Source organism: Bipolaris victoriae (genome assembly GCF_000527765.1).
Source record: "Bipolaris victoriae FI3 unplaced genomic scaffold scaffold_15, whole genome shotgun sequence".
NCBI classification, from domain to species: Eukaryota; Fungi; Ascomycota; class Dothideomycetes; order Pleosporales; family Pleosporaceae; genus Bipolaris; species Bipolaris victoriae.
This window is the reverse complement of record NW_014575377.1, coordinates 325,958-352,915: the sequence shown is the minus strand read 5'-3', so window position 1 is coordinate 352,915 and position 26,958 is coordinate 325,958. Positions and strand designations below refer to the sequence as shown.

The following is a 26,958-nucleotide window of genomic DNA, read 5'->3' as shown; positions in this document are numbered from 1 at the left end:
AAAAACTCCTTCCCCAACCCCATTTTCACTAATCCAACCTCTCAAAACGCCCAAAATCAAACCCACCTCTCTCACCCCACTTCAAATCCCCCCTTCCTCCTCCTCCTCCTCCTCCTCCTCCTCCTCCTCCTCCTCACACTTAACACCCACCTCCACCACCCCCTCCATCACCCCCTCCACACCCACCACCTCCTCCATCACCCCCTCCCCCTCCACTATACCCTCCACCACCACTATATCCCCCACTAGTATACCCATACGCACTTGTCGTACTATTAAACCCACTATACCCTCCACCCCTACTCTTATGCTTGCGATTGTTCTTTTTGCTCTGGATTACGACACGCGGTGGTGAGGGAGGGTAGTAAGGTTCTGGTTTGGAGGAGCGGCAGCCCATGTTGTTTTGGTTTGTGAGATGTGTGATCTCAGGGTTTCGTATGCGGGTAGTTTGTTTGTTTGTTGATTGAAGATTTTTTGTTTGGTGACTGGATTTTGTGTTTGGTGTAGACGAGAAGAGTAAGATGTCCGAGTTTGATAATATATATATATATGTGTGTGTGTGTGTGTGTGTTTTTGTTGGAGATGAGTTGACTGGTAGCGAGTCAAGTACCAGTTGTAATAACGACCTCAGAGATGAACTTGAGGTGTGAGATTCTAATTGAATATGCCCAAAAGAATCGATGATGCGTATACGTATATGCTGGAAGATGGTGATAAAAGTTGAATAATGATGAAGATGATGATGAAAATACCACCACCACCTCCCTCCCCTACCCTTATATATCCATCTCACACCTCCCTCCATCTCATCTCTCCATCCGCAGTCAGACCCTCACGCACCCCTACGTCAGCCTGTGGATTCTGCCTCGCAAAGCCCACTTCTCATCAGGCCTCCCACTCGCGTACCCCTGCCTCACCTACCTCCCCTCTTCCACGTGACATCCAACACAGCCCTCAAGGCGGACAATGCAACGCCTCACTACTTCCTTGTGCAGGAATCGGAGAATTAAGAAAGGAGGGAAAAGGGCGTGGGGTGGCGATGGGAGGGGGAAAGGAGGGCCTAATTCAGTCTCGTGGACACCGAGCTGGCAGCGGGAAGCGGGAGTGGGGCGGGCTGTGCACACACGCATTTCCTGAAAGGGAAAGAATAGAGCGCGCAAGGAAGGCGTGGAAGCACATGGTAAATACTAGCGCCAGCAACGCAGGGGTTCGCGGTGAGTAGGATCGGGGATAGCGCAAAGGTCGTATTTCGCATGTCTTCAATGCACATCCAGAAACGGAAGCAAAAGAGCGCGCAAGACGGTGGTTGGTGGGGAAAGTGGGTTACTGGACCGGTCAGATAGATAAAGGGTACTTGATGGAGCGAAAACCGCGTTGGTTCGACGGGTGGTGAGAAACACCGAGCAAGGCGCATTTTGTTCGAGGCAGACAGAGAGTGAAACAGTAGGAGGGCAGTTGATACGTGAAAATGGTATTGTAAGATGCAAGTATTAACCTATCAGAGTTCTCATTCGGGGCAAAGAGAAACGGGCCGTGTTATCGCAAATTCTCCTTGTCGTTCAGAGGAAGGAGGGGATAAAACGTATAAAGTAAGAGAGATAGCAACGCAATGACATGACGGGATAGAGTCATGAGAACGAAAACGAAAAGTCTGAAGGAAAAAAAGCATAGCCAGGGTTTATGAGAAACATCTGCTCATCCTCACCAATCTCCCTCTCCTTCAGCCCCAACTCTCTCTACTGCTTGCGCTGCTGCTGTCTTGTAAGCTCCAAAAGGGGCGCTTTGCTGCTGTCTTAGTGCAAAAAAATTGATGTAAGCCCATGCAATCTATCATTCGTGCTCATCTTCCTTTCTTGCACAACTAACACCAATAAAAGTCCAGAAGCCGTGACATTAGTCAAATCCTTTGCGCCCCTTGTGCAGTGATGGCTTTGAATTGCTGTATCGATCCAGAAAACGAGTATCCAAGGAGAAGCCATCTCCGCTGCCAGTACCTATCCAATATTCATTACACGACCGACTTGAGATCCCTAAAGAGCAGGAATGTGGTCGATCCATCCTCGTTCGCGCGCTCTTACTTTCCACCTTGCTTCTTTGCCTTGAGTGCAAGGTGCGAGTACACCCATCCACCACCCAGTGCGAGCAATACACCAAACCACTCTCTTCCACTGAGGATCTTTCCCTCGCTGTACCATCCTATGCTCAGAATCAAAATAGTCTTGAGATGACTGACAATGTTGAAGGTCAAGGCGCTAGTCCTTCCAATGATCAAGAACTGACTCAGGTTGTACATGGAAGCCATGATACCCGATGCGCATACGCTCCAGAGGATATCGGTGGGCACAGTCGAAAGATCGGGAAGAGTATCGAAGAATGGAACAAAGGGAATGAGCAGGCAGACCGAAATCGGCGCCTGGTTAAGCAGAAGCTGGGGTGGTGATACGGCAAAGTCCTCAATCTTCTTGCCAATCCAGATTTGGTACAGGGCAGTACTGCAGAAAGCCAACGTTGCGATAATGACACCAAACAATTGGGTCTTGGCCGCCTCGTTGATGGTGAAGGAAACTCCAATGCATGTTGCAAGAATAGCAGCCAGCATGTATCGCGTAACATACTTTCGGAAAAGGACAAAGTTGATAAGAACGACAGTGGGTGTGGTCATGACCTTGGAAAGCTGGTAGAAACCAATCGAGTTGAAGGTCAAGCTAAGGTTGCCAAGAACAACATAGCCGGCGAAGAAGCCGCAGACGGGCAGCATCTGCCAGATGTTGAGTTTGACGGCCTTGAAGGCGTAAAAGGGCCGCAGAGTGGAGATGAAGAGAACGAGACCGGTGGCGGTGAAGTGCCACATGACAACCATGAGTTGGCATGCCTTGAGCTGCTTGTCGCTGAATACTCTGCGTGGCGGTTAGCAAACAGGTTTCCAACGCGGTCGGCGCTTATCGTCGCATACCGTTTACTCAGGAAGATCAATCCCAGCGTCGAGAGCGTGTTGAGCCCGATCCAAAAACATGTTATCAGCTTGTCCTTGAGCGATATTGGCGTAGGCTCCGTGACGGGTTTCTCAAATGTGGGCAGTTCCTCGAGCTCATGGGATTCACGCGGGTCGATGTTGTCAACAAGGCCCTCGATGGAGGGGCGTTTTTCCACTGCGTGTCTGTCAGTCGTTGATCTCTCCTTTTTCTGAAATGGCGCATAGCCACGCGATGGGTCCAGGGTTCGGACGATGATCGCAGTTTCGACGTACCCATGGTGTATAGATGTGGTGGTGGTGTATGTAGCGAGCGACAGTGGGCGGGCTCGTCTACTCTATGCCTTCATACCAATAACAAAGCGATGTTGGCAATAGGAGAACAGAAGTAAGGCCAGGGCGCGCGAGTAGTAGATGAGGCGTTGTGCGTGCGGTAGCGGGTGGGACGGGAGGTGCGGCGGTGCAGGTGAGGCGTCCGGACCGAATGCAACGATAGGCGATGGCGAGGGCGAGGGCGAGGGCAATGGTAGCGGCGGCGGCGGCGGCAGCAGCAACAGCAGCAACAGCAGCAGCAGACGAAGAAGGCGGAGATAAGAGGCGGGATGACGAGGGTTTTGTAGCAGCGCAAGCCGGTGAGATGGCTAACGTGTCGTGAGGGCGGAGAGGGAAACCAAGGGGCGTACCAGCGGGAACCAGGCAAGATGCTATCCGAAAGGGATCCTCACCCGCCAAGGAAACATGTTGAAGGGGGCAAAGAGGGCTGCAGGGTTTCGTCGTACTGGCCAGCCACGCAGCCCAATCGGCCGACGCCTAGCAGGACCGTGTCAGCCAAATATCTTAACTTTGCACGTTTAATTTTAGACGGTAATGCGGTTGCGCTACTGCTTACGGACAAAAATGGCCTTTGTTTCTGTCGCTGTCGCTGGCTGTCGGTACCGCTCCTCGCATCGTCTCCCTTTTGGGCCTCCTCTCCCTTGGCGCGTCAACGCTCTGGCCGTTGTCTACCATGTCTTGCGTGTCCATTGCATGCTGATCAGGCATTGTCTGTCTTGAGATGAGATCGCAAAATGCCGCGACATCCGAATCTGCTCTGCCATGCCTCGGCCTCTACATTGGCCCGTTACACAGCTTTCCCCGAAAAAAACCCTTGCATGAGCCCCTAGTAGTACGCAGCATGAGTGAGCCCCAGCCCGTCTACCAAACCCTACTCAACATATCAACTGTACCAGCCCGAGTAGTCTGATGCGCCCAACGATACTGAGTTTAGCTTGCTGACTGTTTGCATACTCACTATGCATCAGCGAGGGGCCATGCTTACAAGTGGAGATTTGCCCTCCGTATCGGAAATTGCGCCACACGTCCTCGAGTGGCAGCCACTCTCAGCCACAGCAGTACAGTGCGATCGTCACTTGTTGGCGCCATTCACTGCTGCTCTCGTTGGCGCCAAGTTTTTTTGCATACGTACATCTGTGTGTACATACATACATACATACATATGTAGTATGTATGTACACACAGTATTGCAGTGTCGCTTCCGTCAGCAGCACAATGGATGCCACCCAATCTCCAACCACCGGCACGCCAGAGCAACTAAACGTCATAGAGGGATACGAGCACAGATCTCCCCCAATACATGTTCACGTAATCCGCTAGTTACATGTACGTTCATATTAGGTAACCAATGTTTCGCCATCACTCTATCCCTTCCAGCAACCAGGGAACACACATACATATACCACGTCATCAGCCTGCATGTCTGAGAAAACATCATATCTAGATTTTTAAAGACCCCCCATCATCTATGTATGCAGTCGACACAATACCTAGCTAGGCAATGCCAGCAGTGACAACGACGACGACCCTAGCGCATGGAGAAAGTTGCAAATAATGTACACAATGCAGAACCCATCAACCATACAGTAATAAAAGAAAATCCAACATGATCAAACCCCCCCCCCCCCCCGGATCACGAACATTCAGATATGCTGCCGCTTCTTTGCTCCCAATTATAGATATAACGAAAATGTGTGATAGTCATACACAGAATTTAGACCTCGCCATCAGCCACGGCTAGTCGTTGCTTGGCCGTCTTCGCCTTCTTGCTCAATCCGCCCTTCTTGCGCTTGCCTCCTACAGGTGTTTCGCTCGATGCAATAGGCGTCGCTGCACCGCTCGCCTTGGCGCTCTCGTCAAAGTGTCCTTCACCTGTCAAATAGTCAGTACAGTTCATACATCGCACCATCAGACTCCAACTCACCTTCGTGGTACATGTCGTCGAGGTTCGTTTCAGCCCTCTGCTTCTTCTTGCCGCGCTTCTTGCCCGGTGGAGCGTTCTTCTCCTGCTCCGCCAATTCAGCTTCCTTCTTCTCAATCTCAGCGGCTTGGTCGTCGTCCACGAGCCACATAGCCATGTCCTTGGTCCTGTTCTCTCGGGAACGAGTGTTGAAGTCGACTCCTGCACCGCCGCCTCCGGAGATGACAACGCGCTGAACCTCTTCCTTCTGCAGAGCACGCTTTCGAATACGCTCCTCAATGGTACCACGAGTAATGAGACGATACACGGTGACTTGTCGTGTTTGACCGAGACGATGAGCACGATCCATGGCTTGCGAATCAATCGTGGGATTCCAGTCCGAGTCGTAGAAGATGACGGTGTCAGCCGAAGTCAAGTTGATACCGAGACCACCAGCGCGTGTAGACAGCAGGAAAACGAAGATGGATCGATCACTCTGGAAATCCGCCACGGTATCACGACGATCCTCCAGTTTGGTAGATCCGTCTAGACGGCAGTACTTGTAGTTCCTGTAGGTCAAGTACTCTTCCATGAGATCCATCATCCTGGTCATCTGGAAGTACAAGAGGACGCGGTGGTCGTTGGCCTTGAGTTCCTTCAGCAGTGCATCTAGGCGAGCTAGCTTGCCAGAGTCCGTGACGAAGCGCGACATTGACGGAGCCTCAATGTGGGTGAAACGGGTACGCTGGTTGGTTGGTGGCGGAAGCTTGTTGTGAACTGTCAAGGCAGTACTCTCCGACTTGGTCTCCAGTATCGCTTGTTCAGTCAAGTCCGAGATGCCGTACAATGCGGTGCGAATGAGAGGATTGAAGAAGATGTTTTGCTTTTCAGCAATAACCCCTTGACTGGCACAGTATAGCTCGATTGGAGGTGCAGATGCCTTGGGCTTTGCACAAGGCTCAATCACGTTCAAGCCCGTCTTCTCAAACGCAGATTGAGCAATGTTGAACAGGTTGTGCATGTGCCCTTCGGTAGCTACCTCAGCCAGCGGCACACGATCCTGGCGATCGACAATGTTGAATATTGAGTGCTTCGGTTCCCATTCGCCAGCATCACCGTCGTAGCAGATACTGAAGCGGCTGACCTTGTTCGGTTTTTGGCCCGCAACGAGAGCTCGCTGGAAAAGACCACTCTTGGCAATCTGTGAGGCCTCGCTTGCAGACAAGTCGGAGAAGCGGAGCCAGGAGAAGGCGCCACTTTGTCGAGCCGATGTCTCAATGTTATCCGGACTCCAGATGTTCATCAAGTTGTCGAGATAGTGTCCCTTGAATCCGGCCTTTTGGTTGTCGGGTCCTGCAAGATCCAGGCGACCTCCTTCGCAGCCTACAAGACGTGGCAGAGAATACTCGATCAGGTTACGAGTCGAGTAACCAACCCTTACATTCTGACCTTCTCGGAGGAACGATGCCGTCTCAGCGAAAGAAGCAAAGGAGAAGGGAGACCAGGTCTCTGCTCTCTCAAACAAGTCAGGGTGGTTACAGACTTTCCTAAATTGCATGACCAAGTTCATCAAAGTGGCGCTGTCCTGCTCGTCTCCAACTGCCTTTTCGACCAAGTCCATAATGTTGATCTTGGCGCGTAGATTGGCGTAGTAGGCACGCTGGCGATATGTCAGGTCGCAGTAAACATCAAGTTCAATCTTGTCTCCAAGCTCTTTCTGCACATGCTTCTTGACACGACGCAACATGAACGGCTTCAGGATCATGTGCAGACGTCTCAGCTGGTCCTCGTTGAGTTTGGTATTACTCTGTGCGTGACTCTCAATATCCTTGGAGAACCACTCGCTGAACTCGTCGTGAGAATCGAACAAACTTGGCATAATGAAATGGAGAAGTGCCCAAAGTTCTTGCATGTTGTTCTGGATAGGGGTACCTGTCAGTAGCAGTCGGTTACGTGAGTGGAATCCGAGCAAGCTCTTCCATCTGGAACTCTGCGATGACTTGATAGCCTGGGCTTCGTCGAGAATCATGTACTGCCAGCGCATCTTCTGGAAATACTGAGCATCCTGAACAACCAATTGGTATGAGGAGACGACAACGTGGAAAGGCGAGTCGCGGGTGTAGGTAACGTGCTTGCGGTCCCAAAGCTTTCGCAGAATCTTTCGGTCTTTGGCCGTACCCCAGTATGGAATGACGTTGAGATCAGGAACAAACTTTGCGATTTCCTGCTGCCAGTTATGCAACGTTGATGCAGGAGCGATGACAAGGAAAGGTCCCCAGATGTTGTACCTCTCTGCAAGGTACGCCATGACGGATATCGACTGGACCGTCTTTCCGAGACCCATTTCGTCAGCCAGAATACCGTTGATACCTTGCTCGTACAGGTTAACTAGCCAGTTCAGACCCTTGAGTTGGTATTCCTTGAGGGTACAGCTGAGTAGATTTGGCTGAGGAATCCAGTCTTCCTTGTTTTGGAGACCGGATGGATTTTGGAAGTTCAGCTCTCCATCCTCCTCGTCGTCGCCAGACTTGTTGAAAGCACGGGCACGATCCTGTGCCTCTTGGATAGCGTGTTGAGCGTTTGCCATTGCAGCAGCATTGAGAGCGCTCTCGTCCTCATTATCGAAATCCAGATCCTCAAAGTTGGTGACTTTGGCAGCTGCCCCTGTTGGCATGTCTCCAACCTCGATACCAGGCTGAGCTGGTTGCTGTGGTGCTGCCGCGGCGGTATCGGCGTCGTCAGTAGACCTCTCAATCTCGTCAGTCCTGGCCTTCTTTCCGATGAAATGCGAGTAGAGTTCTGTCTGTGAGATAAGAAAGTTGAGCTTCCGCTTCTGTCGGTTGGCTTCACGGTCGGCTTCGGCCTTCTTTGCGTTCTCTAGCTCTTGACGCTCTGCATTCTTTCGCGATTCGCGCTCGTCACGCTCGTTCCTCTTCCAGAACGCAAGCATCTCGCGCATGCCTCGCTTCGCCCTAGCCTGCGTATCCTTCTGGTTTTTGTTGGTGCGCATCTGCCATCTGCGTGCTTCTTTGGCGGCCAACTGGGCAGTCTTGCGAAGATTGGACTGTTTTGTAGACAGTGAGTTCTCCTTGATGCGGACGACCTTGGGAACATCCTTGCGGGCCAAGTCCTTGACGATCTGGTGGTACAGATTGCGATACACGGGCGAGTCGTAGGAAGTGAGCACGACGGGGCCGATGTCTTCGGTGTAGCTGCGGCCCCGTATCGAATCAAGCCGGGCTTCCTCGCGCGGAGCAATCATGGGCAAATCATCGCCACGGTCAAGAGCAGCTTGGCCTGCCGCTGCGGCATCCTTCTCTGCCTGCTTTTGCTCCTTGCTCTTCTTGAGACGGCCATTGCCACGGTTGCCCTTGCGCTTTCCGCTCGGGGCGTCGTCAGAGGCCTGGAACGAACTCATCGTGCCTCCCTCCATGTTGGGGCCATGTGGGGTAACCTCGCGGATGTCCTTGCTAGGAGCATTGCCTTGCAGCAGCTGAGTGGTAGTCTTGGCCTTGCGTTCAGCTTTTTGGGCAGCTAGCAGGTGTCGTTCCTTCTCCTCCTCATTTTCGGCCTGGCCAGCCTTTGCGAGAGCTTCAGCACGCTTAGCCTCTTCGTTCTGGATAGTCTTTTCTCGTCTTCGTTTGCGTTGCATGTCCTTTTTGCGCTCCTTCTCTTCGGCAATCTCCTGGCTCTGCACCTGCTGCCATGCATCGCCCTCGTGCTCGACGTTGTAAGAATGCTTGGCGTAGTCGCGGTGTGCAGCGGACACATCCTGGAAACGGATCAAGGTTGCTGTGCGCCTTCGCTTGCGCTTGCTCGCCTCTGTAGCGGAAACCTCTAGGATACGCTTTTGGCTCCGTTGCCTGTATTCTGCCTCTTCGCGCGAATTGATCAGAATGTCCATGTCTCCCATCTGCGTGGTCTCGATGTGTGCAAGCTGAGCCTCAACATCGGCTTCGTCAGGAGGTGGCAGTTCGCGAGTCGCAGATTGCAGTGCAGCAGGCTGCACGCTCCCAGGTACAGCGATGGCATCATGCGTCGGCCGTGGGGTATAGCCGTTCTCATGTAGAGGCAGGTCAGCTGGCGCCGGGGATGCCACGGCCTCTTGCTTGACAAAGTGCTGGTTGGGCAGGGGCTTCGATGGTCGGAATGGGTCGGCGTTGACGGGAGCAGGTGGCTGAGGTTTGGACGGGGGCTCGTTGTCGGCGCCAGAAGACATTATGCTTGAGAGCGACATGGGGTCGGCGCGTGTTGGTGGTGGAGCCTGTTGATGGGGGAGATGGCGATGAGCAAGCGTTGTCGAGCGGAGAGGAGAGGTGGGTGGACTTACCTCATCCTTGAAGGACGGCCGTCTATCGTAGGTCGGCGGCTGGACGGCACCGCCCGGCCGGTTCATGGATTGATAAACTGATGGCGAGACGGGAGAGTGTGACATTGTCTCCATGCCGCCGGTGTGCTGGTGCTGCGAATGGGGCCGCCGCAAGGGCGAGTGCTGGGGATATGAAGCGGCGACAGGCGAGTGGTAGACCTTTTCGTAGGGGCTGTGGGCGGGTCGAGGGTCGTGGTAGGCGTGAGGGTCCCGGGGCTGCTGTGCGGTCACTGTTAGGCGTGTATCCCTGAAGGGGGGAGATGAAGCAAAGGCAGGCAGGTGGTAAGAGAGAGGCAAAGAGAGAGAGAGGGAGCAAGCTGGGGTGAATTGACGCGATGCAGAGTGATGGAGATACGCACCTGTGCAGGATACTGGGGGTCGTAACGCGCCGGGTCTCTGGCTACGCGGTTGTCGCCATTGTCCGAGGTCGGGTCGTAATATCTAGACGTGTCGCGAGAATAGAGGGCCGTGCTGATGGGCGGCAGCTCGGTCGAGGATGGTGATGCAGGCTGGCGGTGGTGTTGATGGGGCTGCAGAGGCAAGGGCGCAGGCGTGTTTGGCGAGTGGTGGTGGTATGGTTGGCCTGCTTGTGTGGGCGATCTGTGGTAAGCTGATGGCGTAGGTTCCCCTTGGTGCCCTGGCGGCATTCTGTCTGCTCGCGACCGCTCCTCGCCCTCATCAACCGACGGCCGCAAGACGGGATCGCGAAACATGGGACTGGGCGCGTGCAGGCTCTCTCAATGGGACCACGAAGGCTGCTCCATGGACCAGCAGCAGCGGGCTCTGGCGGTGGGGCGCGCCGGAAGCAAGGCGGCGACAGCAGGGTGAATGCGCCTCAGGCTTTGCAGTTGGCGATGGTCGGCCGGCGACTGGTGATGGATGGCTTTGGATGCGAAGGGCAGCGGACGGGAGCGATGGGAGAGGGACGATGGGGGGCTGGTGTGGAGCAGCGCTGTCCAGATCACACACACACGCACGAAGGGTTGGCAAGTCAGCTTCTGTCTAGTGCGGCTGCGGCAGCTCTGTCCCTGGGGCAGCTCCGGGCGTGATGCAGACCCGCGATGAGGTTTGATGGCAGCGGCCACGACTCGCTGCACATGACGCCGCTTGTCCGACGGGGCGCTGCACACAATGAGAGCCGCCCTTGTGAATCCAGCGAGGCTCGTGGCGACGTCCAGCCCGGCCTGTGTCTGCTGGCGGGGGGAGCGCTGCCTCTTTGCTGCCCACCTGAGCCCGCGTCTCTCGTCGAAGCATACACACGCCCCAGATGGTGCATCGACCAATAACTTGCAGGCACACGAGCGGCGCCGTCCAGCATGCAGCCCGGCCTGCGCGGCTGTCAGGCGCACTGTGCGTGTCCGCATTCCCATCTTGCTGGTGCTGGTGCTGTCCGCGTAGCCAGCGATCCGGCGTCATGCCCGTTGCCCTCTGCAGCGACGTGCTCCTCGTCTTTGCCTCCGCCCGCCGCGTTGAGGCGTTGCCAACTTCGGCAAATCAACCACCGACCAACGCCTGACTACTTACTACCATTTACATACAACATTACACGCACTACCATCACCGCCTACTACATGCCCTGCTCCTGCACACTCTACTTGCTCTCCCTCTCTCCCTCTGCATTGGCCCATTTTTCTTCCTGATATGCCTCGCCGTCCCGCTACAGCTGGTCTACGGCGCGCGACAAAGCGCCATGAGCCCAGACGCACTCTAAACGGGGCAGGAGCGTTGGGACCTGCACTCCCTCATTGGGCGAGCCCTGCCAGCGATGGTGACGGAAGGCGCGACCCATGTCGGTGGGTCGTAGCGTGGCCAAAGCGTAGATCACGCTAAAACTCTGGGCGCTATCCATTCTCCAACTTTTTTCTAGAGCCGCCTTCACCCCGTGAGCAGCGCAAACAGCACCATCAACACTCGTGCACAACAATGGCCTCGGTATACAAGACACTGTCCGGCGCGGACAAGGAGGAGAAGGATGTCGGAGTCAAGAGAAACAAGCAGCGCGTCCTCATTCTGGTATAGCATTTGTCTACACAAAAAGAGAAAAAAAAATCTCTTGCTAACAAAAAACAGAGTTCAAGAGGTGTAACATTCCGGCACCGCCATTTACTCCAGGATTTGTACTCTTTAATGTGAGTTGGACTCCAATCCTGCTTCAGAAACTTCATGCTGATCCTGCAAAGGCCCCATAGCCGAAAAGAGGCCAAGCTTGATACCAAAACGAAGCTCTACCAGCTCAATGAACTAGCAGGTACGAATTTCTCCCCAAATACCAGTCTTTTCGCGATGAGAAATCTCGCAGACTGCATTTCTAATATTCTCCGTCCCATCTTGACGTGAACTAACCCAGTCAGAACTCTACAACTGCAACAATGTCCTCTTCTTCGAGGCGCGCAAAGGAAAGGATCTTTACTGCTGGATGTCCAAGCCTCCCAATGGCCCCACCGTCAAGATGCATCTCCAAAACTTGCATACCATGGAAGAGCTCAACTTCATTGGCAACTGCCTCAAGGGATCCCGGCCAATTCTTTCTTTTGACGCCGCGTTCGACAAGCAGGCCCATTTGCGTGTCATCAAGGAACTCTTTACCCAAATTTTCGGTGTTCCCAAGACCAGCAGGAAAGTAAAGCCTTTTGTTGACCACGTCATGGGTTTCACCGTCACAGACGGCAAGATCTGGGTCCGCGTTTTCCAGATTAATGAGAGCGAGCCAGGCAAGAAGAAGAATGCAGACGGTGAAGAGATGGAAGTCGATGAGCCTGCGCCCAAGAAGAAGGGAGGAAAGGGAGAACTCGATGTCAGCCTTGTGGAGATTGGCCCACGCTTCGTGCTCACACCCATTGTCATCCAGGAATCGAGTTTTGGAGGCCCCATCATCTACGAGAACAAGGAGTTCGTGTCGCCCAACCAGATCCGCTCCGACTTGAGGAAGTCCAAGGCCGGCAGGTTCAACAAGCGGACAGAGGCGCAGAGGGATGCTCTGCTCAAGCACCAGGAGCTGGGACTGACATCGCACGGTGGTCGCAAAAAAGAGAAGGATCCGCTCAGCGACAATGTTCTATTCGCATAAGCCGTTTGCAACATTTTTGGAGGGCAAAAAAAAAGTGGCGTTTATGGGATGCATCTTACATGGGGCTGGCGTCGATTTGTTGGGCTTGGCATATGCCTGCATGTATAGCGATATACCCAATAGCTATCAACTCGTGGGTAGCTCGTCTTGAGCGACCGCTATACACGTCTTTTTTGCGTTCGTATATTAATCTCCGGATCTATTGCACTCAACTACACTGACTGCAGTCTTTCCTTTGTCATGCTTTTTTCTAGTTCCTCCTTGTATTCGTCATTGACACCACTGACCACAGCCATACGAACCCCGTGCAGCGCTCTGAACGGATTTAGTACCAATTGCGTTTGGGAAATGTTGCTCTCATCTTGGACCCGATGCACCCTGCCGCTTGGAAACTTGACACGACTGATGGCACCATCGATCAAGTGCACCTGCAGCCGGTGCAGCTGCGGAACAGCAACCAGCAGATCCACAAGCTCCCGTACTTTGCTATGTATACCAGCCGACAATCCGCGCCCACCATAATTGTACTTAATCATGCCCGTATAGTCATCGACCGACTCGACATTCACAATGTAGTTCCTGATGCGCAGGAGGTTCCGCTGCGAGAAATGATCTAGGAATTGATATGTTTGGTTCGGCGTCAGGTTATTCGCAGTCCGCCAGCGGTACCGAAAGTTGATTGCACTAAAAGTCACATCTATCACGAACGTATTTTCGCCATAGAGCATGTCTGCTGCCTCTTCGTGCACCTGTCGCGACACGGCTAGCAGGGCAGTGCATCCGCGCCGCCAGACAATGTCGTTGCCCGTTTCACGGTCCGTCCGCGGCAGTGTCCGTTGCATGCGCCAGCACCCATCGCCATTCTGCCGGACGAACGTCAGATTGTACTCGGACTTTGGGGGTGGGTCAATGGAGCGCTGCAAACGCACATCGAAGGTTGTCGTGTGGGGGAGGACGAGACTGTATATCGTGCGTCGGAGCTCGATTGGGAGGCGGAACAGAGCTGGTGAGTATAGAGACGCAGTATTCCCGTGGTACATTGTTTCTTCCGGTACTGCCAGACTCCAGACTTACAGACGTGGACGACGACGCGGTTTGCGATTCGGAGAGCGACATACTTACCTCGCGGACGTTGACGCCATCGGCTTATCCTCCGCCCCTCGACGCCGATTGGTCCCCACAATCCAGATTGGCTCCACTTGGCGCCATCTATCAACTTTATGGCTACGTCGTGACGATGACTCCTGATTATCCTTTCAACCACCAACAATGTCAATGGCCTTTGGAAACGGCTCGTCGGAGTCTGCCATTGTTTGCACCATGTCTTCACAAAATTTCAACACGTTTTCTATCTATAGCCCCAAAGGAGGGGTCCTATCTATCTGAACTACGAGTCACGCGTCGGTGTAGAAGCAACATAGCTACGCGCCGATTGATCGATACATTACACAGCACACTTGCGGCTGGAATATAGTAAAGAGAAGAAGAGGCTGGATATCTAGATCGATCTCTTAGAAAGAGATACGGGTCAGTACCAAAGAAGGGATAGATATATATCAGCGTGACAATTGACGAGTGAGTAATATGCATGCAACTGGAGATCTATAATATGGGCCGTGTAGTTTTCGATGCTAACTTTTGAAGTCACGAGAAAAACAAAAAATTACCGGACGCTGAGCATCCACCACCAAAATGTTATTCGAAGACCTCGCCACAGAGCTCGTGGTGCAGGTGTTTTTATCCTGCACCTCAGTCACCGACGTAACAGCCCTATCTTCTACCTGTAAACGTTTCCGTAACATGTATTCGTCCTCGCAAAAACTTGCCATCCTTGAATCCGCCGCCGAAGCGCAATTCGGGCCCCTCCACGACCTCACCCAGCTCCTCACCCACAACGCCAGCCAACCAGCCCACATATTCCGCTCGGTCCCCTTCTCGCTCGCCCTCCTCACCCAAATCGTAACGTACGGCCGTGTCGCAGAAAAATGGTGCGAAATCTACCCCTTCAAAAAATGGAAACACAACTTCGAAAGCCGCCGCCTCTTAACACCGCAAGAACGATATAACCTAAGAAGAGCAATCTACCGCATCTGGCTCTACTCCCGCGCCTTCCACAACCCTGCCCACCCCCGCGAACTCCGTGCCACGCGCCTCGTCCTCCTCAAGCGCGCCGCCCTCCTGCACAACTGGTCCACGTACGACCTCGCCGAGATAACCGACATCCACAACGTCATGCGCGAAGTGGTACAATCAAACATATGCCCCTCCAACGGCACCATTGCTCGCAAATTCAAAAAGCGGCACCCGGGAAATGAACACGGCCTTCTCTTCAATATCCACCTTAATTACCCACCCTCTGCCCCTCAAGCTTTTAACCCCTTCGCTTCGAATCCCCTCTCCACTCACTTCAACAACACGAATACGTACACGTCTCGCTTCGCAGCATCAAAGTACTCGTTGAGCCCCTCGCACGAGGTCGGCGCTGAGGGCTGGGGCGACGATATCCCCCATTACTACGTTGTAGAGGATTACCTTAAACTTGATCCGGCACAGATTTTGTATCTGAAAGAGAATGCGCCGCTCAAGGGCATGGTTGAGGGCTACGTGCGCGGTTTGTGGAATGAGTATGATTGGTTTTCAAATAATGGTGAGACGTGGGTGCAGACGCTGGAGTTTGTGCTGGATGAACGTGGGGAGGATGTCGGGGAGTTTATGGATGCGATTGCTGAGGGGGAGTTGGGGGTTGCTTGTTGCTGAGGTGGTGTAGATGGAGATATGTTGTATGTGTGGGTGAAGTATTTGTTGATATAGATATATATATATATATATATATTGCAATGCACACTTGAATACCATATCTTTTCTTCCTTCATCCATGACCCTACATCTTGCCAAAAAATGAAAAATCTCCCTACAAAAAAACAAGGAAAATCAATATCCCGAATCCTTATTCCCCCCGACCTTTATCCTCCTCCACTTGCCTCCTCTTCACCCCTCAGCACAGGCACCAGCTTATCTTCGTAACCCGACACAACCCACGTATTCTCATCAACCGTAGTATGCACCAAGCCCGTCTCAGCAAGTCGAGCTAGATACTTGCGCACCAAGTCGACATCAAGGCGCAGTGTAGCCGCGATATCAGTGATGTTCTGTCCGATATACGACGTAGGTCGTGAATGGAGATCTTCGGTAAGATACTCGAGGATACGAGTAGAAAAGTAGTCGTCATCGTCTATGGCGTCTTCATTGCCTATGTAGTCTCCATAGTCTCCATAGGTATCATCGTACACGTAGTCTTCGTCGTCTTGATCATCTTGGTTCGAAAGAGTCGCGTCAGGCATAGTTTCGGCCGAGGGTATATAATATCCATGTGCATCTTGTTCACGAGCTTGGCGAGCTGCTTGCTCTAGGGCAGCTGCGAGGGTTGCTGCATCAGTGTCGTTTTTGCATTTGAAGAATAGCATGAAGGATCTATCTGGGGGTGTATCGCGTTTGCGGATGTCATTTACAATCACCTCGCTTTGATCATGGCGTAAGTCAGTAGCGGGTATCAGGTCGAATGAGTATTCGTATGTGCTTTTTTGAGAATCCATGTCGAGATCATTGGTCTTGCGACTGGGCTTGCGTTTGTTATTGCGGTTGGTCTTGCGGTCAATGTGAACCGAGCTTCCGGATACAAGGACCACGCAAGAGTTGTGGATGAGTCGTGGTTTACTTGTTGTGAATTCTGTGAAAGTCACCTTGACTTCCGCTACTACAGTGGCCTCACCGAGAGGCGCGTGTCGAGACTTTTCCTTCGAGGCAATGGATTGAGAATCGTCTTTGGTGACAGTCGAACCAGATGATGGATTCCGAGCCAGCCCCAGAGACTGAGTTCCCGACCGTTTCGAGCCAGTCTCCTCGACTGGTGGAAAATAAGTCGGCAAAATGTTCTCGTAGATAGCCTCGTCGATGGCCGAGTATACTACAAATATTATTTTTTCCAGTCCACCCGGCTCTTTAGACTGAAGAAAACGCCTGACTTCTTCCATGGCAAGTGAAGCGCAATCACGGCGCGGAAAGCCCAATGCACCCGTCCCAATACAGGGTATTGCAACGGATTTGGCTTTTAGATATGTAGCGGCATGCAGGATTCCGCGGTAGATGTTGCGTAGCACATTTTTGCTGTCTTTTCTGTACACCTCAGGTGGGATGACATGTAAAATGTTCTTGGCTGGTAAGAGGTATCCTGAAGTCGTTTTGACATCGCCCTCTTTACACACACCGAATTGCTGAACTTCTTCTTGCAATTCCGGTCCGCCCTTTTTGAAGATAAGGCGATCCAGAGTTCCCATGCCTAAAAAGGATATGTCAGTAGAGTTGACTATAACATCGACCTCGAGCTTTGTCATGTCTTCTCTTGCCAAACACACTATATTGTTGAAGTCGGCAGAAGGTTGTGCCATAGTCTTCTTTGGATGGATGGTAGCAAGCTGATATAGTTTCGTTACAGATGAAATTTGGTGCAGTTTAACCGAGTCTCGGTTACTAGAGGCAGTTGGCGTAGAGGGCTCGACAGACTCCAGGTTTTCCGGCTGATTGGGAGCATCTCCAGTATCCTGTATACGCGCTTTGGCCCTATATCCTTCTAGTTTTGGGCGCATTCGTACTAGATCCAGATCATTCTGTTCCTGTGCCATGACACTATCCAGAATGGTAGTGAAGGAGCAACAGTCTAGTAGAAACTCCTTGAGGTTGGATCCGTACTTCCCATTCATACCCCAATCGGTAATTTTCAGGATCTCCTGATAATTTGACACGGTATCTTGAACCTCTTTCGCTGTTTCAGTCATTCCTAAGATGCTGCTACATAAAGTGAAGAGAACAGAGCAGATCAGAGCGATGTCTGTCGAATGTTTCTTCAGCGTTCTGGGTCCCAATAACTCATTGTGAATCGAAGTCAGCGTGATATCAGTCTCATCGAGAAGATCAAGGTATCCGATTTCGATCTCTGGTAGGATCTGGCTGAAATCACGACGGAGCGCAGCAGTCGACTTTCGTAGTTGCGCCTGTGTGTTTATCACCTGAGCAACCATTACCGCGTTATCTGTAGACTGGTCCGAACTTCCTGCCACAACTGAATTCCTTGCCACGTCTAGATCCCCATGTGTTGGTGGGAAATATACAGGGAAGAAATCCTTGTAAGCTTGCTCATCCACAGCGGATTTTGCACAAAAGATGATGCGTTCAAAGATGATGCGTTCAAACCGGCTTTCAGAGCGCGCATCCAAATCCTCGCGAACTGCTTGAAGTGCTATACGTGCAGCTTGACGTGGACCAAAGCCACAGCCTCTTGTGCCCAAGCAAGGAAAAGCCACGGTTCGGATTTGGAGGTCAGCCGCTGCCTTCAAGGAATTGCGATAGCAATCGGCAAGATTACTCAACTGGGCCATGCCGTCCCCTCCGAAAGACGTCGGTACTGCAGCATGAAGAACCCACACCGAAGGGAGGTTGTGTCCGTGGGTTACTTCGACTTGGCCGAACTTGATTTGGGGTTTCGATCTTGCCTCTTGTACAAGATTTGGACCACCTGCCTCCATTATAGCGTAGTGCAACGAGCCCCGGGGTGGTGAGTATTTCAGGTCGACAGTGACGTTGTTGACAATGGCGTCTACCTCCATCCTTGTCAGATCATAGTTACAGAAAGAAATCATGCGATTGTAAGAATCGTCTGGTGAGTAGCTTTGGTCTAATTGTAACAGTTGTCGTGAACGGTATAATGACCTTAGTGTGGGAATGTCCTTCGTCTGAAGGACTGGCAGTTTTTCTGACCCATGAGCGACGGCTAGATGATATGAGCTTTTCGGGTTATTCATTTGATTTGATATCACGTCCAGTATATTTTTATTCGCATCAGGGAGTTGTTGTAGGTTTTCGGCAGATAGAAGATCGTGGCTGGGATCAACCTCATGAACAGACTCAGACGGGTCAAAGTGTAGGGTAGCTGTTTAACATGTCAGCTGGTGCCGTACATAGATTTCACGCTCTTGTATGCGGATGAACTTACTAGGAGCGTTTTCTTTGCTCTTTTCTTTCCCTTTACTCATATTGGCGGATATAGAACTCCAAAGAGACTTAGAGGTAGTACTGCCGGGGCTCGGGATCCCACTGGCACCATCCGAGTCGTCTTCCATACTATGAGGCAGAGCAAAGGTTGCGATTCGCTCCAGATGATTCGCGATGTGGCTTTGCAAGTCGCCTATCTCTTTGGCATCCGTCGGTGCGCGGCATATGGGGCATCTTTCTCGCAAGTCTACTGTAGTAGCCTCGCCAACCTTGGCAATGGTCACCAGCTGGCTCTCTGGAAAGCTATCGAGATGCGTTTGCCGAAGGTGATCTTCCAAGCCCAGCTGAGAATGGAAAACTGCATTCGGATGCTCCGGACATCTCCACACCTTGCGGTGGCTTGCTTCGTGCTCGGCCCACTCTCTACGACTGCGAAACAGTTGATGCGAGCTTTCACAGTCCTGGTATGTACAGATATACGGTTGTAAGTCTTGAAGCAGATGTGTCCTCCAGGCTTTCCCTTTTCCGTATCTTGCAGGGCAAACGATCCAACAATAGGGACATTCGAATTCTTTATCACCATCAGCTGATTTTGGTGGCGGAGGAAGATCGATGCCTTTTCCATGTACATCTTTCACCGTTATAGCGTAGCTTGTGACGGATTTGTTGTCTACTATATCATCCAAGGATTGGTGAAGCTGCGTTACTTCTGTCCCTGAGAGCATTGTCTTACCGGTCTTCTGACTTGGCGCTTCTTTCAGGACTGCAACTATGGGTACCGGATGTGATTTTGGGCTTTCATCAGATGCTGTCGCAGGTCTTTCGAATGGTGTTGTGACATTGAGCCCCTGTACATCTTCGGAAATTGTAGAGGCACTTAATTTGTCCCGATCTGAGCAACTAGTTAGCTGCATGTGACTGTCATATTCTCAAAGACTTACGTCGTTTCCAGTACTTGAATTGTCGCCTCCGAAGGGTGACAGATGCGCTCAACCGCTTGATCAAAAAGTCTTGATCTTCCTGCGTCTCATTGGCTACGTAGGATTGACGCAGATGCGACACCAACTCCTGGACATGCTTGAGGTCTTGCGCAGCGTACATGTCAAAGATGTCGATTCCCGTCTCTGGATCCTTTTGTGTGTAAGAGGATGCTTTGAGAGATCTTGAGCGTAGACCAGGAGTTCTGATGCGGACGCTAAGCTTGTAGAGGTTGTCGATAATGTCGACGATTTCCCCAAAGCGCATTTTCAATTCGGTTCTAGGTTCATCGCTGCTGCTATCATCATCGTCTTCTTCCGCACTGAAGAAACCGTCATCATCGTCATCTTCAATCATGTCTGGGCGGGCCTGCTCTTCGTAAGGCAGGCGAGCCTCAGATGCCACGGCATAAGCTTCATTGACGTTGGTTTCAAGCTCCCTAAGAAGCTTTAGCGTGTTGGTATTGGATACTGGTGAGTCTCGTAGCCTGTAGTCAAGCGAGCTGTGCCCTTTCTGCAGAGCACCGAGGTTTCCAGCCCAAACACGGAACCTCCCGATTTCGTCTTCAAGTGCCTCTTCGTCGATTGCATGTGTCCATTTCCGGTCGCTGGTTTTGAGTGCAGTGGTCAGATTTTGGAAAGCGCGAACATTGGAGGCTGTTGCTAGTCTTAGAGAGGACATGACAAACAATTGGCATGTTGGGGAAAGAGCAAGCGGGGACGGAGAGAACTGGGACTGGAACTGGGACCCTGAGGGAAATTTGGTCTTTGAGGGTGTCGATAGCTCTCAATTATATGCGTCTTCGATAAAGGTCGATGTGATCGTTTATTCGTACCGTTGCCTCAATCGACATGGGGGGTTGGTGATGCTACTAGAGTTTTTGTAGTTTGGCGGGGGCGCAGCTGAGGCAGTGTTTTGCAGGCAGCCGTGTGTTCGTCTCTGTCACCTCTCTGCTCACAAATAACCCAGAGTCCTGTATAATATCCAGATAATCCTAAAGATTCATAGTCACCAACTTTGGTCATTCGAGGTGGCCAGCGTGTTTCACGAGCACGTGCTTCGACAGTATCGTAAGCGCCAGGCCCCACTCGTTCCTTCTCCCCGCGCGCGCCAAATGACCCGTGACGCCTTCTCTTGTTGGATACTGTAGAAAAGCGCTGCAATGAGCGGCGTAGAGGTAGCTGGTCTCGTTCTTGGCTGTCTGCCGTTGATCATACAAGGTACGCAAAAGTCGAGTTGTGAGTGAGGGGTAACAACGAGCTCACAGCAGATTAGCAATCGAAAGCTACAATGAAGGACTAGATCCAATTAAAGGCTTCTTTGGAAGAGACAAGGAGCTCCCTATTTTTATAAGAAAATTAAGGGCTCAATACGATCACTATGATCAGACAATCCAGCTTCTCTTCGGGTCTATCACGTCGGATGTTGAGTTTGCTTTAATGATGACTGACCCTGGGTCGTCGCAAGAGCTTTGGAAAAGTAAAGAGGAGGCACTCCAAGACAAGTTGCAGACTACGTACAAGTCGTATCAGAGGACAGTATTCGAGATTGAAAAAATAACCAAGAAGATAGCAAGCAAGCTAGATCTGGACCGCGCAGCAGAGGTAGGAACGGAAAATGGTAGGATGCTCGAACGATGCTTATATAAATCTTAGATTACACGCAATGATCTCGAGGCACTGTTGGCCGCGAACCCCAAAAAGGCCAACGACAAGTTTGAGATTAGAAAGCGCGTCCGCTTTGGCATGAACAAGAAGACGATCAAGGCGCTCCTGGAAGAACTGGACGAATGCAACAAAAGCCTCGAAAGGTTCACGGAAAAGAGTGAGAAGATAGAGACGTACCACCGAGCGACGAAGCCTTCGTATGCCTCGCGGCTGCAAAGACTACAGCAGTATGCCAAGACGTTGCACGAGTCGCTGAGTGTATGCTGGTCGTGCTCGTGCAAGTCATCGCATCGGACAAGCCTCCAGTTAGAGCTTCGGGAAGATGTCTTTGCTCCGAAAGCGCAGAAGCAAATCGATACTCCAAAAACAAGCTTTAGTGTTGCTTTTTCAACCACGGACTCTGATGGAAGCGGTGTGTCATGGTTAATGCAGACTGCAGAGATATGCGTGGAAGAGGAGGAGGAGAAGGAACACGTCGTTCCCATGGCATCTCCCAAACCAAGGTATGTATGAAGACAACGGAGACGTTTCCAATGGCAACGATGCATGCGTGCGCGCGAGCCATGAGATTGTGAGCTAACAGTGGTAGGATGACGAAGAGCGTCAGCTTCGGAACCCCTCCGCCATACGCAGTGAGCGATCCTACCAAAAAGGCCTTTGGCCGGCACCAAGAGGTGAAGGACTTGTGTGCATCTATTCAACAACTACACAAAAACGCTGCGAGAATCGGCTTTTCGTTGGATAGCAAAAGCAAGTTGCGGGGCGCTTACCCATTGGATACAGCAGAAAGATACACGCCTACCGTGGAACTGGTATCTCTAGAGGATCTGCTTCGGCAGCCACCAGTCATCAACGGCAGACGCTCGAAGCTGAGCATGAGGGACAGGTATAGCTTAGCGTTGACACTAGCGTCCAATGTCTTGTATCTGAACTCGACGCCGTGGTTGGCCAACGAATGGGCTGCTCGGGATATTATGTTTCACCGAACGTCGAATACTGCACAACCGATAAACATTGAGCGCCCATATCTAGCGCCCGCGGTTGTTGAGGCGGCCAATGGCACGGCGAGAAACATGCAGCCAGGCGGCTTCAGGAACACCGTCCTGATTGCACTGGCCGTGGCTCTTCTGGAGTTGTACTTTGGAGTGACTGCTGAAAAGTATCAAGAGTCCGAGACGGACGACGAGGTGGGTGATTTGTCCAAGCAGCCGGGGCCGTGGAAGCTCTGGGCACTGGCGCGTAACTGGACCTTCAACGAGTCTGGGAACCTGTCTGCTGCTTTCCAGAACGCGATTCGGCATTGCATAACAGGGTCCAGTGATCCTTGCGCCACTCTCGAGGATGCCGAGTGTCTCCAGGCAGCGGTGGAAAACATTGTTCTGCCACTGCAAGAGGAGCTCCACCAGTTCCTGGGCAAGACGACAAGGTGAATAGAACAGCGTGGTATAGCTACAGTGCCGGGTCGGAACGGCAGCCGCTTACTCAACGCACATCACCTCGTATTCGATGCACCCCGCGCGCGGTCGGGATCCGACTCTGGGGTAAAACGAGACTCGCTACTCTTAGTGCGGCAGATGTTGCTGGAACGTCATGATTGAGGGGTTTGTGCAATTGTTAGGCTAAAGTAGTTTGGATGCGGATGGCGGCAAGGTGAGCAAGGTGCCATGGCAACAAGCGCACCTCACGGGAAGGCAGCGTGGCAAGTTTGGTATTGTAGTGAGAGGATGGCTTATCGGATGCGGCCACAGGCGCGGTTGAGGGTTTGGAGGGTTTGGTGGGCACAGCATGGGCCATGTCTCGCACCTGCCACATGGGTAAAGTGCAGTGTAGGTACCTAGGTAGGTGTAGGGACATACAAAGACCCGGTTGGTTGGATATGTCGTTGGAGGGAGAGGCGTGTGATTCAAAGAGGTGCGACAAGAAGCTTTGCGTGGGCAGTGGGGCGTAAGCATGTGGAGACGATTGGTGATTGTGGCATTGCGGGGGTGTCCGTTATCTATCTGACATTATCCACTGCCACTGCGCACTCGACATGGTCGCTCGACCGGGCAGCAAGAGGTGCGCATGTGTGTATGTGTCCCGGGATGGATGAGCACAGGCGATTGAGGACAACGTCATGGGCCATGGATGATCATGGAGGAGAAAGACAATTTACCTGGGCCCCTAATGGAAATTTCAATGGGCATTGAAGATCTAGCGCACCGCCAGTGCACGGCTTGCATGACGCGGGATAAGGCGTGGGCTGCATTGCGATGAGTATTCCAGGTTGATTAGCTTGTTATGCTGAACAGGCATGCGTGCCAAACAAGGCGCATGTAAGACGGGGTCGTCGTGGACGTGGCTGTGAGAGGGTGCCATTGGTGCCGGCGCGGCGGATAGTTTGACATGATGTTTTTTTTCTTCTTTCTTTCTTGCAAGCGCAACGTAAGTGGTCTGTGGCGAAGGCGCGGTGAAAATGCCCCGATGGGACGATTACGGCTCGAGTAGGTAGCTGGTTGGGCAAGCAAGCAGCAGGTTATGTTGTACACCGCCTAGGGCGGCGGGCCAATATGCAGCTTGCGACGGGGGGCGTAGGTGGGACAAGGAGCTAGAAGCGAGTGGCTTCGGCAAAGGCTCTTGTTGGCGCGCGCGCGACAGGGCACCGACATTGCTGAAACAAGGCCTACACGTACAGTCGGACGAACGATGCGGAGAGCGGGAGGGATTAGCCACGGCGAAGGGCTGCCAACAAGGGACAAAGGGCGGGTGGTGTGAAAAGGAGTACGCAAATCGGCAGCCTCTTGGGCAGAAGGGGGGTGTGTGTGCTATGTGTGTCGTGTGTGGCTGCGGTAATAGGGTTGCGGCAGCGCTCGCTCTATTAATGGAAATAACAGACATGTCGGGCCAATTCTCCAACGTCTGCCGGCGGTTTGGTAGAGGCAGAAGCAGGCAGGGCTTGGCTTGGTACGTACATGTGCGGCTATGTACTGTAATGTAATGTACACATCGACTGGCTGGTATACGTCCATGTAAACTATGTATGGGCTGTATGCAGCGGGTAGTGTACATACACCACGCCACTACAGCATGCACGCTACATGACGACAAGATTGGCGGACACCCAACTGCTCCCGCCACCACTACTACTACTACTACTACCATAACAACAACAACAACAACAACATTTATCAACAACCATAACAACACCACTGCATCCACCCACCACTCACCCATCCTTCGATCCATCCTTCCACCCATCCACCCTCTATCCCCCACGCCCCTCCCACCCCCCTTTCTGCTCCTCCGCCCCGACAGTGCTGCGGCTAGTGGGTTTGAAGCGGCGGCCAGAATTGCGCACTCAACGCCCGCCAGACAGCCCAGGGCCATCCTGGTCGAGCCTGGTCTTGGCGCACCGGCACCCCTTAACGTCACCTTCGATTCCGTTTTCTCGACTCCCAATTCAAGCTCCTGCCAACCCTTACCCTTTGGCACGCCTTCTCACACGACACTCGTTCACTCAAGGGAAACACGCCCGCCAGCCCTCCAGCGCAGAGCGCACCCGTCCGCTCCTTTGCTGCTGCTGAGCCTGCCCGACCACCACCGCACTTATACTCTCCCGTTCCCGCTTGCCCTTCTCTCTTTCTCCCTCCCTCCCTTCCACACGCATCCACTCACGCATCCACCCGCCCACCATGGCACAACAGTACGCCCCCCCCTTCCCCCACATGGCTAACACCGCCCTAGAATCACGTCGTCCTTGAAGGACTTCTGGCACACAATGACTTCGTATGACCGACATGCCTCACACGACTCGCCCTATCGGACCGGCCGCCACATCCCCATCCCCCAGAGCCGCCATGCCGCCCTCACCTCCATCACCGCCAGCGGCGCAGAGTCCCGCACCGATCTCGACTCGCCCTACCAGCACGACGAGCTCGCTACCAGCAATGGCTTCATCGGCTCCCCCAAGGGCCCAATGTCCCCCAGCTCCCCCTACTCGCCCGGCATGCGTAGCTCTCTTAGCCGCCAGGCTACATTGGACTCGGATAGCTTCGACAAGGGCGCCAATGGCCAGATCCAGATGCAAGACTTCAACGAGGGTCTGCCTCCCCCACCGCCCGTCTCCCACTCGTGGAGGCGCATTGACCGCTGGGTCGAGGACAATTTCACAGAGCTGTTTGACAACATGTGCGAAGGATGCACATCCAACGACGTCAACGAGCTAGAGCACGAGCTCGACGCTACCCTCCCCATGGACGTGCGCGAGTCTCTTCAAATCCACGATGGCCAGGAGCGTGGCGGTCTCCCCACCGGTGTCTTCTTCGGCCTCATGCTGCTCGATTGCGAGGAGATTGTCATGGAGTGGAGGAACTGGCGCAAGGTCGCTGACGAATACCTGACCACAAAGGTCGACTACTCGACACCCCAAATCCCCGTCAAGGCCTTTGCTGGCTCGTCCACCACACCGCCCGTCGCCCAAGTGCAGAGCACCACAAACCCTCTGTGGCGGCAAGACCTGCTCGCTCGCCAAGACTCGCAACCGCCAAACGCCATACAAAAGGCCTATGCCCACCCTGCCTGGATTCCTCTTGCCCGTGACTGGGGAGGCAACTACCTCGCTGTCGACCTTGCCCCTGGTCCCAATGGCACATGGGGACAAATCATCATTTTCGGCCGTGACTACGACCGTAAATACGTCGTTGCCCGCTCATGGGGCGCTCTTTTGGCCATGGTAGCAGATGATTTCGCCTCCAAGGACGTGCACCTGGACGAAGAAACCTCCGAGTTGAAGCTCTTGATCTTCAAGCGCCAGAATGTCGAGCCGCCCTATCTCGAGGTTCTCCGCTGGCGGTGCGATCAAAAGTACGGCCGCCGACCACCTAACAAGAAACGCCCAACAAGTGGTCTGCGCGTCAACCCAAATGCCCCGGGCATGGTCGTTCCTAGCAGCACAGCGAGCAGCCCCTACCACAGCCCCGTAATTGGCCCTGAAGATCGTGGTCGCAGCCCTCACCGTCTTTCGAAGCCACCAAAAGGTGTCAGCCCACGCGGTAAACTCTCGAGCCCCTTGGCCCGTGTGGCCGAGGAGCACCCCCAACCGGTCCGTGTGAATACAAATCTCGACTCAAAGGCTAGCGTCCCCACTGAGAACCTCATTTCCGTTGATACTCCGAGACCGAGCGACGAACTCTCGCAACCTCGCAACAGCCTCGGCAGCGACAAAGAGAACAAAGACACAAAGAGGACATCTTCATCATTAAAGAGTCCCACTGCCGTTGCAGAACCAGAAGGGCTGAAGAATGTCGAGATATAACAATCTCGCAGCAATCGATTCTCTCTCCAAACTATACTTTCCCATTGACGATCTACTATTAGAAAGAACCGGCTGGATACCTGGCAGTCCAATACACATGACAGGAGTGCAGGCGTAGCATGGAATACGATTCATCGCAAATTTGCCTTGTGATGACTGCTTGGCGTATTGACAACATTTCCCATTCTCCCAAATCAAACGGCGTTTTTTTTTCAACAATGCAAATCTACTGTTTTTTCTTCTCTTCTACTTCTCTTCCCAGCACATACGGCCGCACCCCAACGTCTTGGGGGTTGATCATTTCCCGCAATCTCGCAGACCTTTTTGTCCACTGG

The 26,958-nt window shown here is 52.8% G+C and overlaps 7 protein-coding genes across 7 annotated transcripts; 4 read left to right on the top strand and 3 right to left on the bottom strand.

Annotated features, from left to right (window-relative positions):
* Positions 1 to 2,074: 2,074 nt before the first annotated feature.
* Positions 2,075 to 10,220, bottom strand: COCVIDRAFT_35012 (hypothetical protein; the record flags this gene model as incomplete). Its single annotated transcript, XM_014704493.1, has 6 exons — positions 2,075 to 2,897; positions 2,954 to 3,149; positions 5,093 to 5,176; positions 5,229 to 9,468; positions 9,535 to 9,792; positions 9,933 to 10,220. The coding sequence occupies 6 exons, from the start codon at positions 10,218 to 10,220 to the stop codon at positions 2,075 to 2,077; spliced, it is 5,889 nt and encodes a 1,962-aa protein (XP_014559979.1).
* A 1,276-nt stretch (positions 10,221 to 11,496) lies between these two features.
* COCVIDRAFT_90658 (hypothetical protein) lies at positions 11,497 to 12,640 on the top strand (the record flags this gene model as incomplete). Its single annotated transcript, XM_014704492.1, has 4 exons — positions 11,497 to 11,586; positions 11,644 to 11,702; positions 11,754 to 11,821; positions 11,925 to 12,640. 4 exons carry the CDS (start codon positions 11,497 to 11,499, stop codon positions 12,638 to 12,640), a joined length of 933 nt encoding a protein of 310 aa, XP_014559978.1.
* A 212-nt stretch (positions 12,641 to 12,852) lies between these two features.
* Positions 12,853 to 13,680, bottom strand: COCVIDRAFT_13312 (hypothetical protein; the record flags this gene model as incomplete). The annotated part of the gene is made up of 1 exon (XM_014704373.1): positions 12,853 to 13,680. One exon carries the CDS (start codon positions 13,678 to 13,680, stop codon positions 12,853 to 12,855), a length of 828 nt encoding a protein of 275 aa, XP_014559859.1.
* Positions 13,681 to 14,332: 652 nt separating this feature from the next.
* On the top strand, positions 14,333 to 15,397 carry COCVIDRAFT_23921 (hypothetical protein; the record flags this gene model as incomplete). Its single annotated transcript, XM_014704403.1, has 1 exon — positions 14,333 to 15,397. One exon carries the CDS (start codon positions 14,333 to 14,335, stop codon positions 15,395 to 15,397), a length of 1,065 nt encoding a protein of 354 aa, XP_014559889.1.
* A 206-nt stretch (positions 15,398 to 15,603) lies between these two features.
* On the bottom strand, positions 15,604 to 20,344 carry COCVIDRAFT_23920 (hypothetical protein; the record flags this gene model as incomplete). Its single annotated transcript, XM_014704402.1, has 3 exons — positions 15,604 to 18,623; positions 18,687 to 19,577; positions 19,627 to 20,344. 3 exons carry the CDS (start codon positions 20,342 to 20,344, stop codon positions 15,604 to 15,606), a joined length of 4,629 nt encoding a protein of 1,542 aa, XP_014559888.1.
* Positions 20,345 to 20,825: 481 nt separating this feature from the next.
* COCVIDRAFT_23919 (hypothetical protein) lies at positions 20,826 to 22,760 on the top strand (the record flags this gene model as incomplete). The annotated part of the gene is made up of 4 exons (XM_014704401.1): positions 20,826 to 20,883; positions 20,939 to 21,267; positions 21,319 to 21,833; positions 21,920 to 22,760. The coding sequence occupies 4 exons, from the start codon at positions 20,826 to 20,828 to the stop codon at positions 22,758 to 22,760; spliced, it is 1,743 nt and encodes a 580-aa protein (XP_014559887.1).
* A 2,241-nt stretch (positions 22,761 to 25,001) lies between these two features.
* Positions 25,002 to 26,623, top strand: COCVIDRAFT_23918 (hypothetical protein; the record flags this gene model as incomplete). The annotated part of the gene is made up of 2 exons (XM_014704400.1): positions 25,002 to 25,012; positions 25,054 to 26,623. 2 exons carry the CDS (start codon positions 25,002 to 25,004, stop codon positions 26,621 to 26,623), a joined length of 1,581 nt encoding a protein of 526 aa, XP_014559886.1.
* Positions 26,624 to 26,958: the final 335 nt, after the last annotated feature.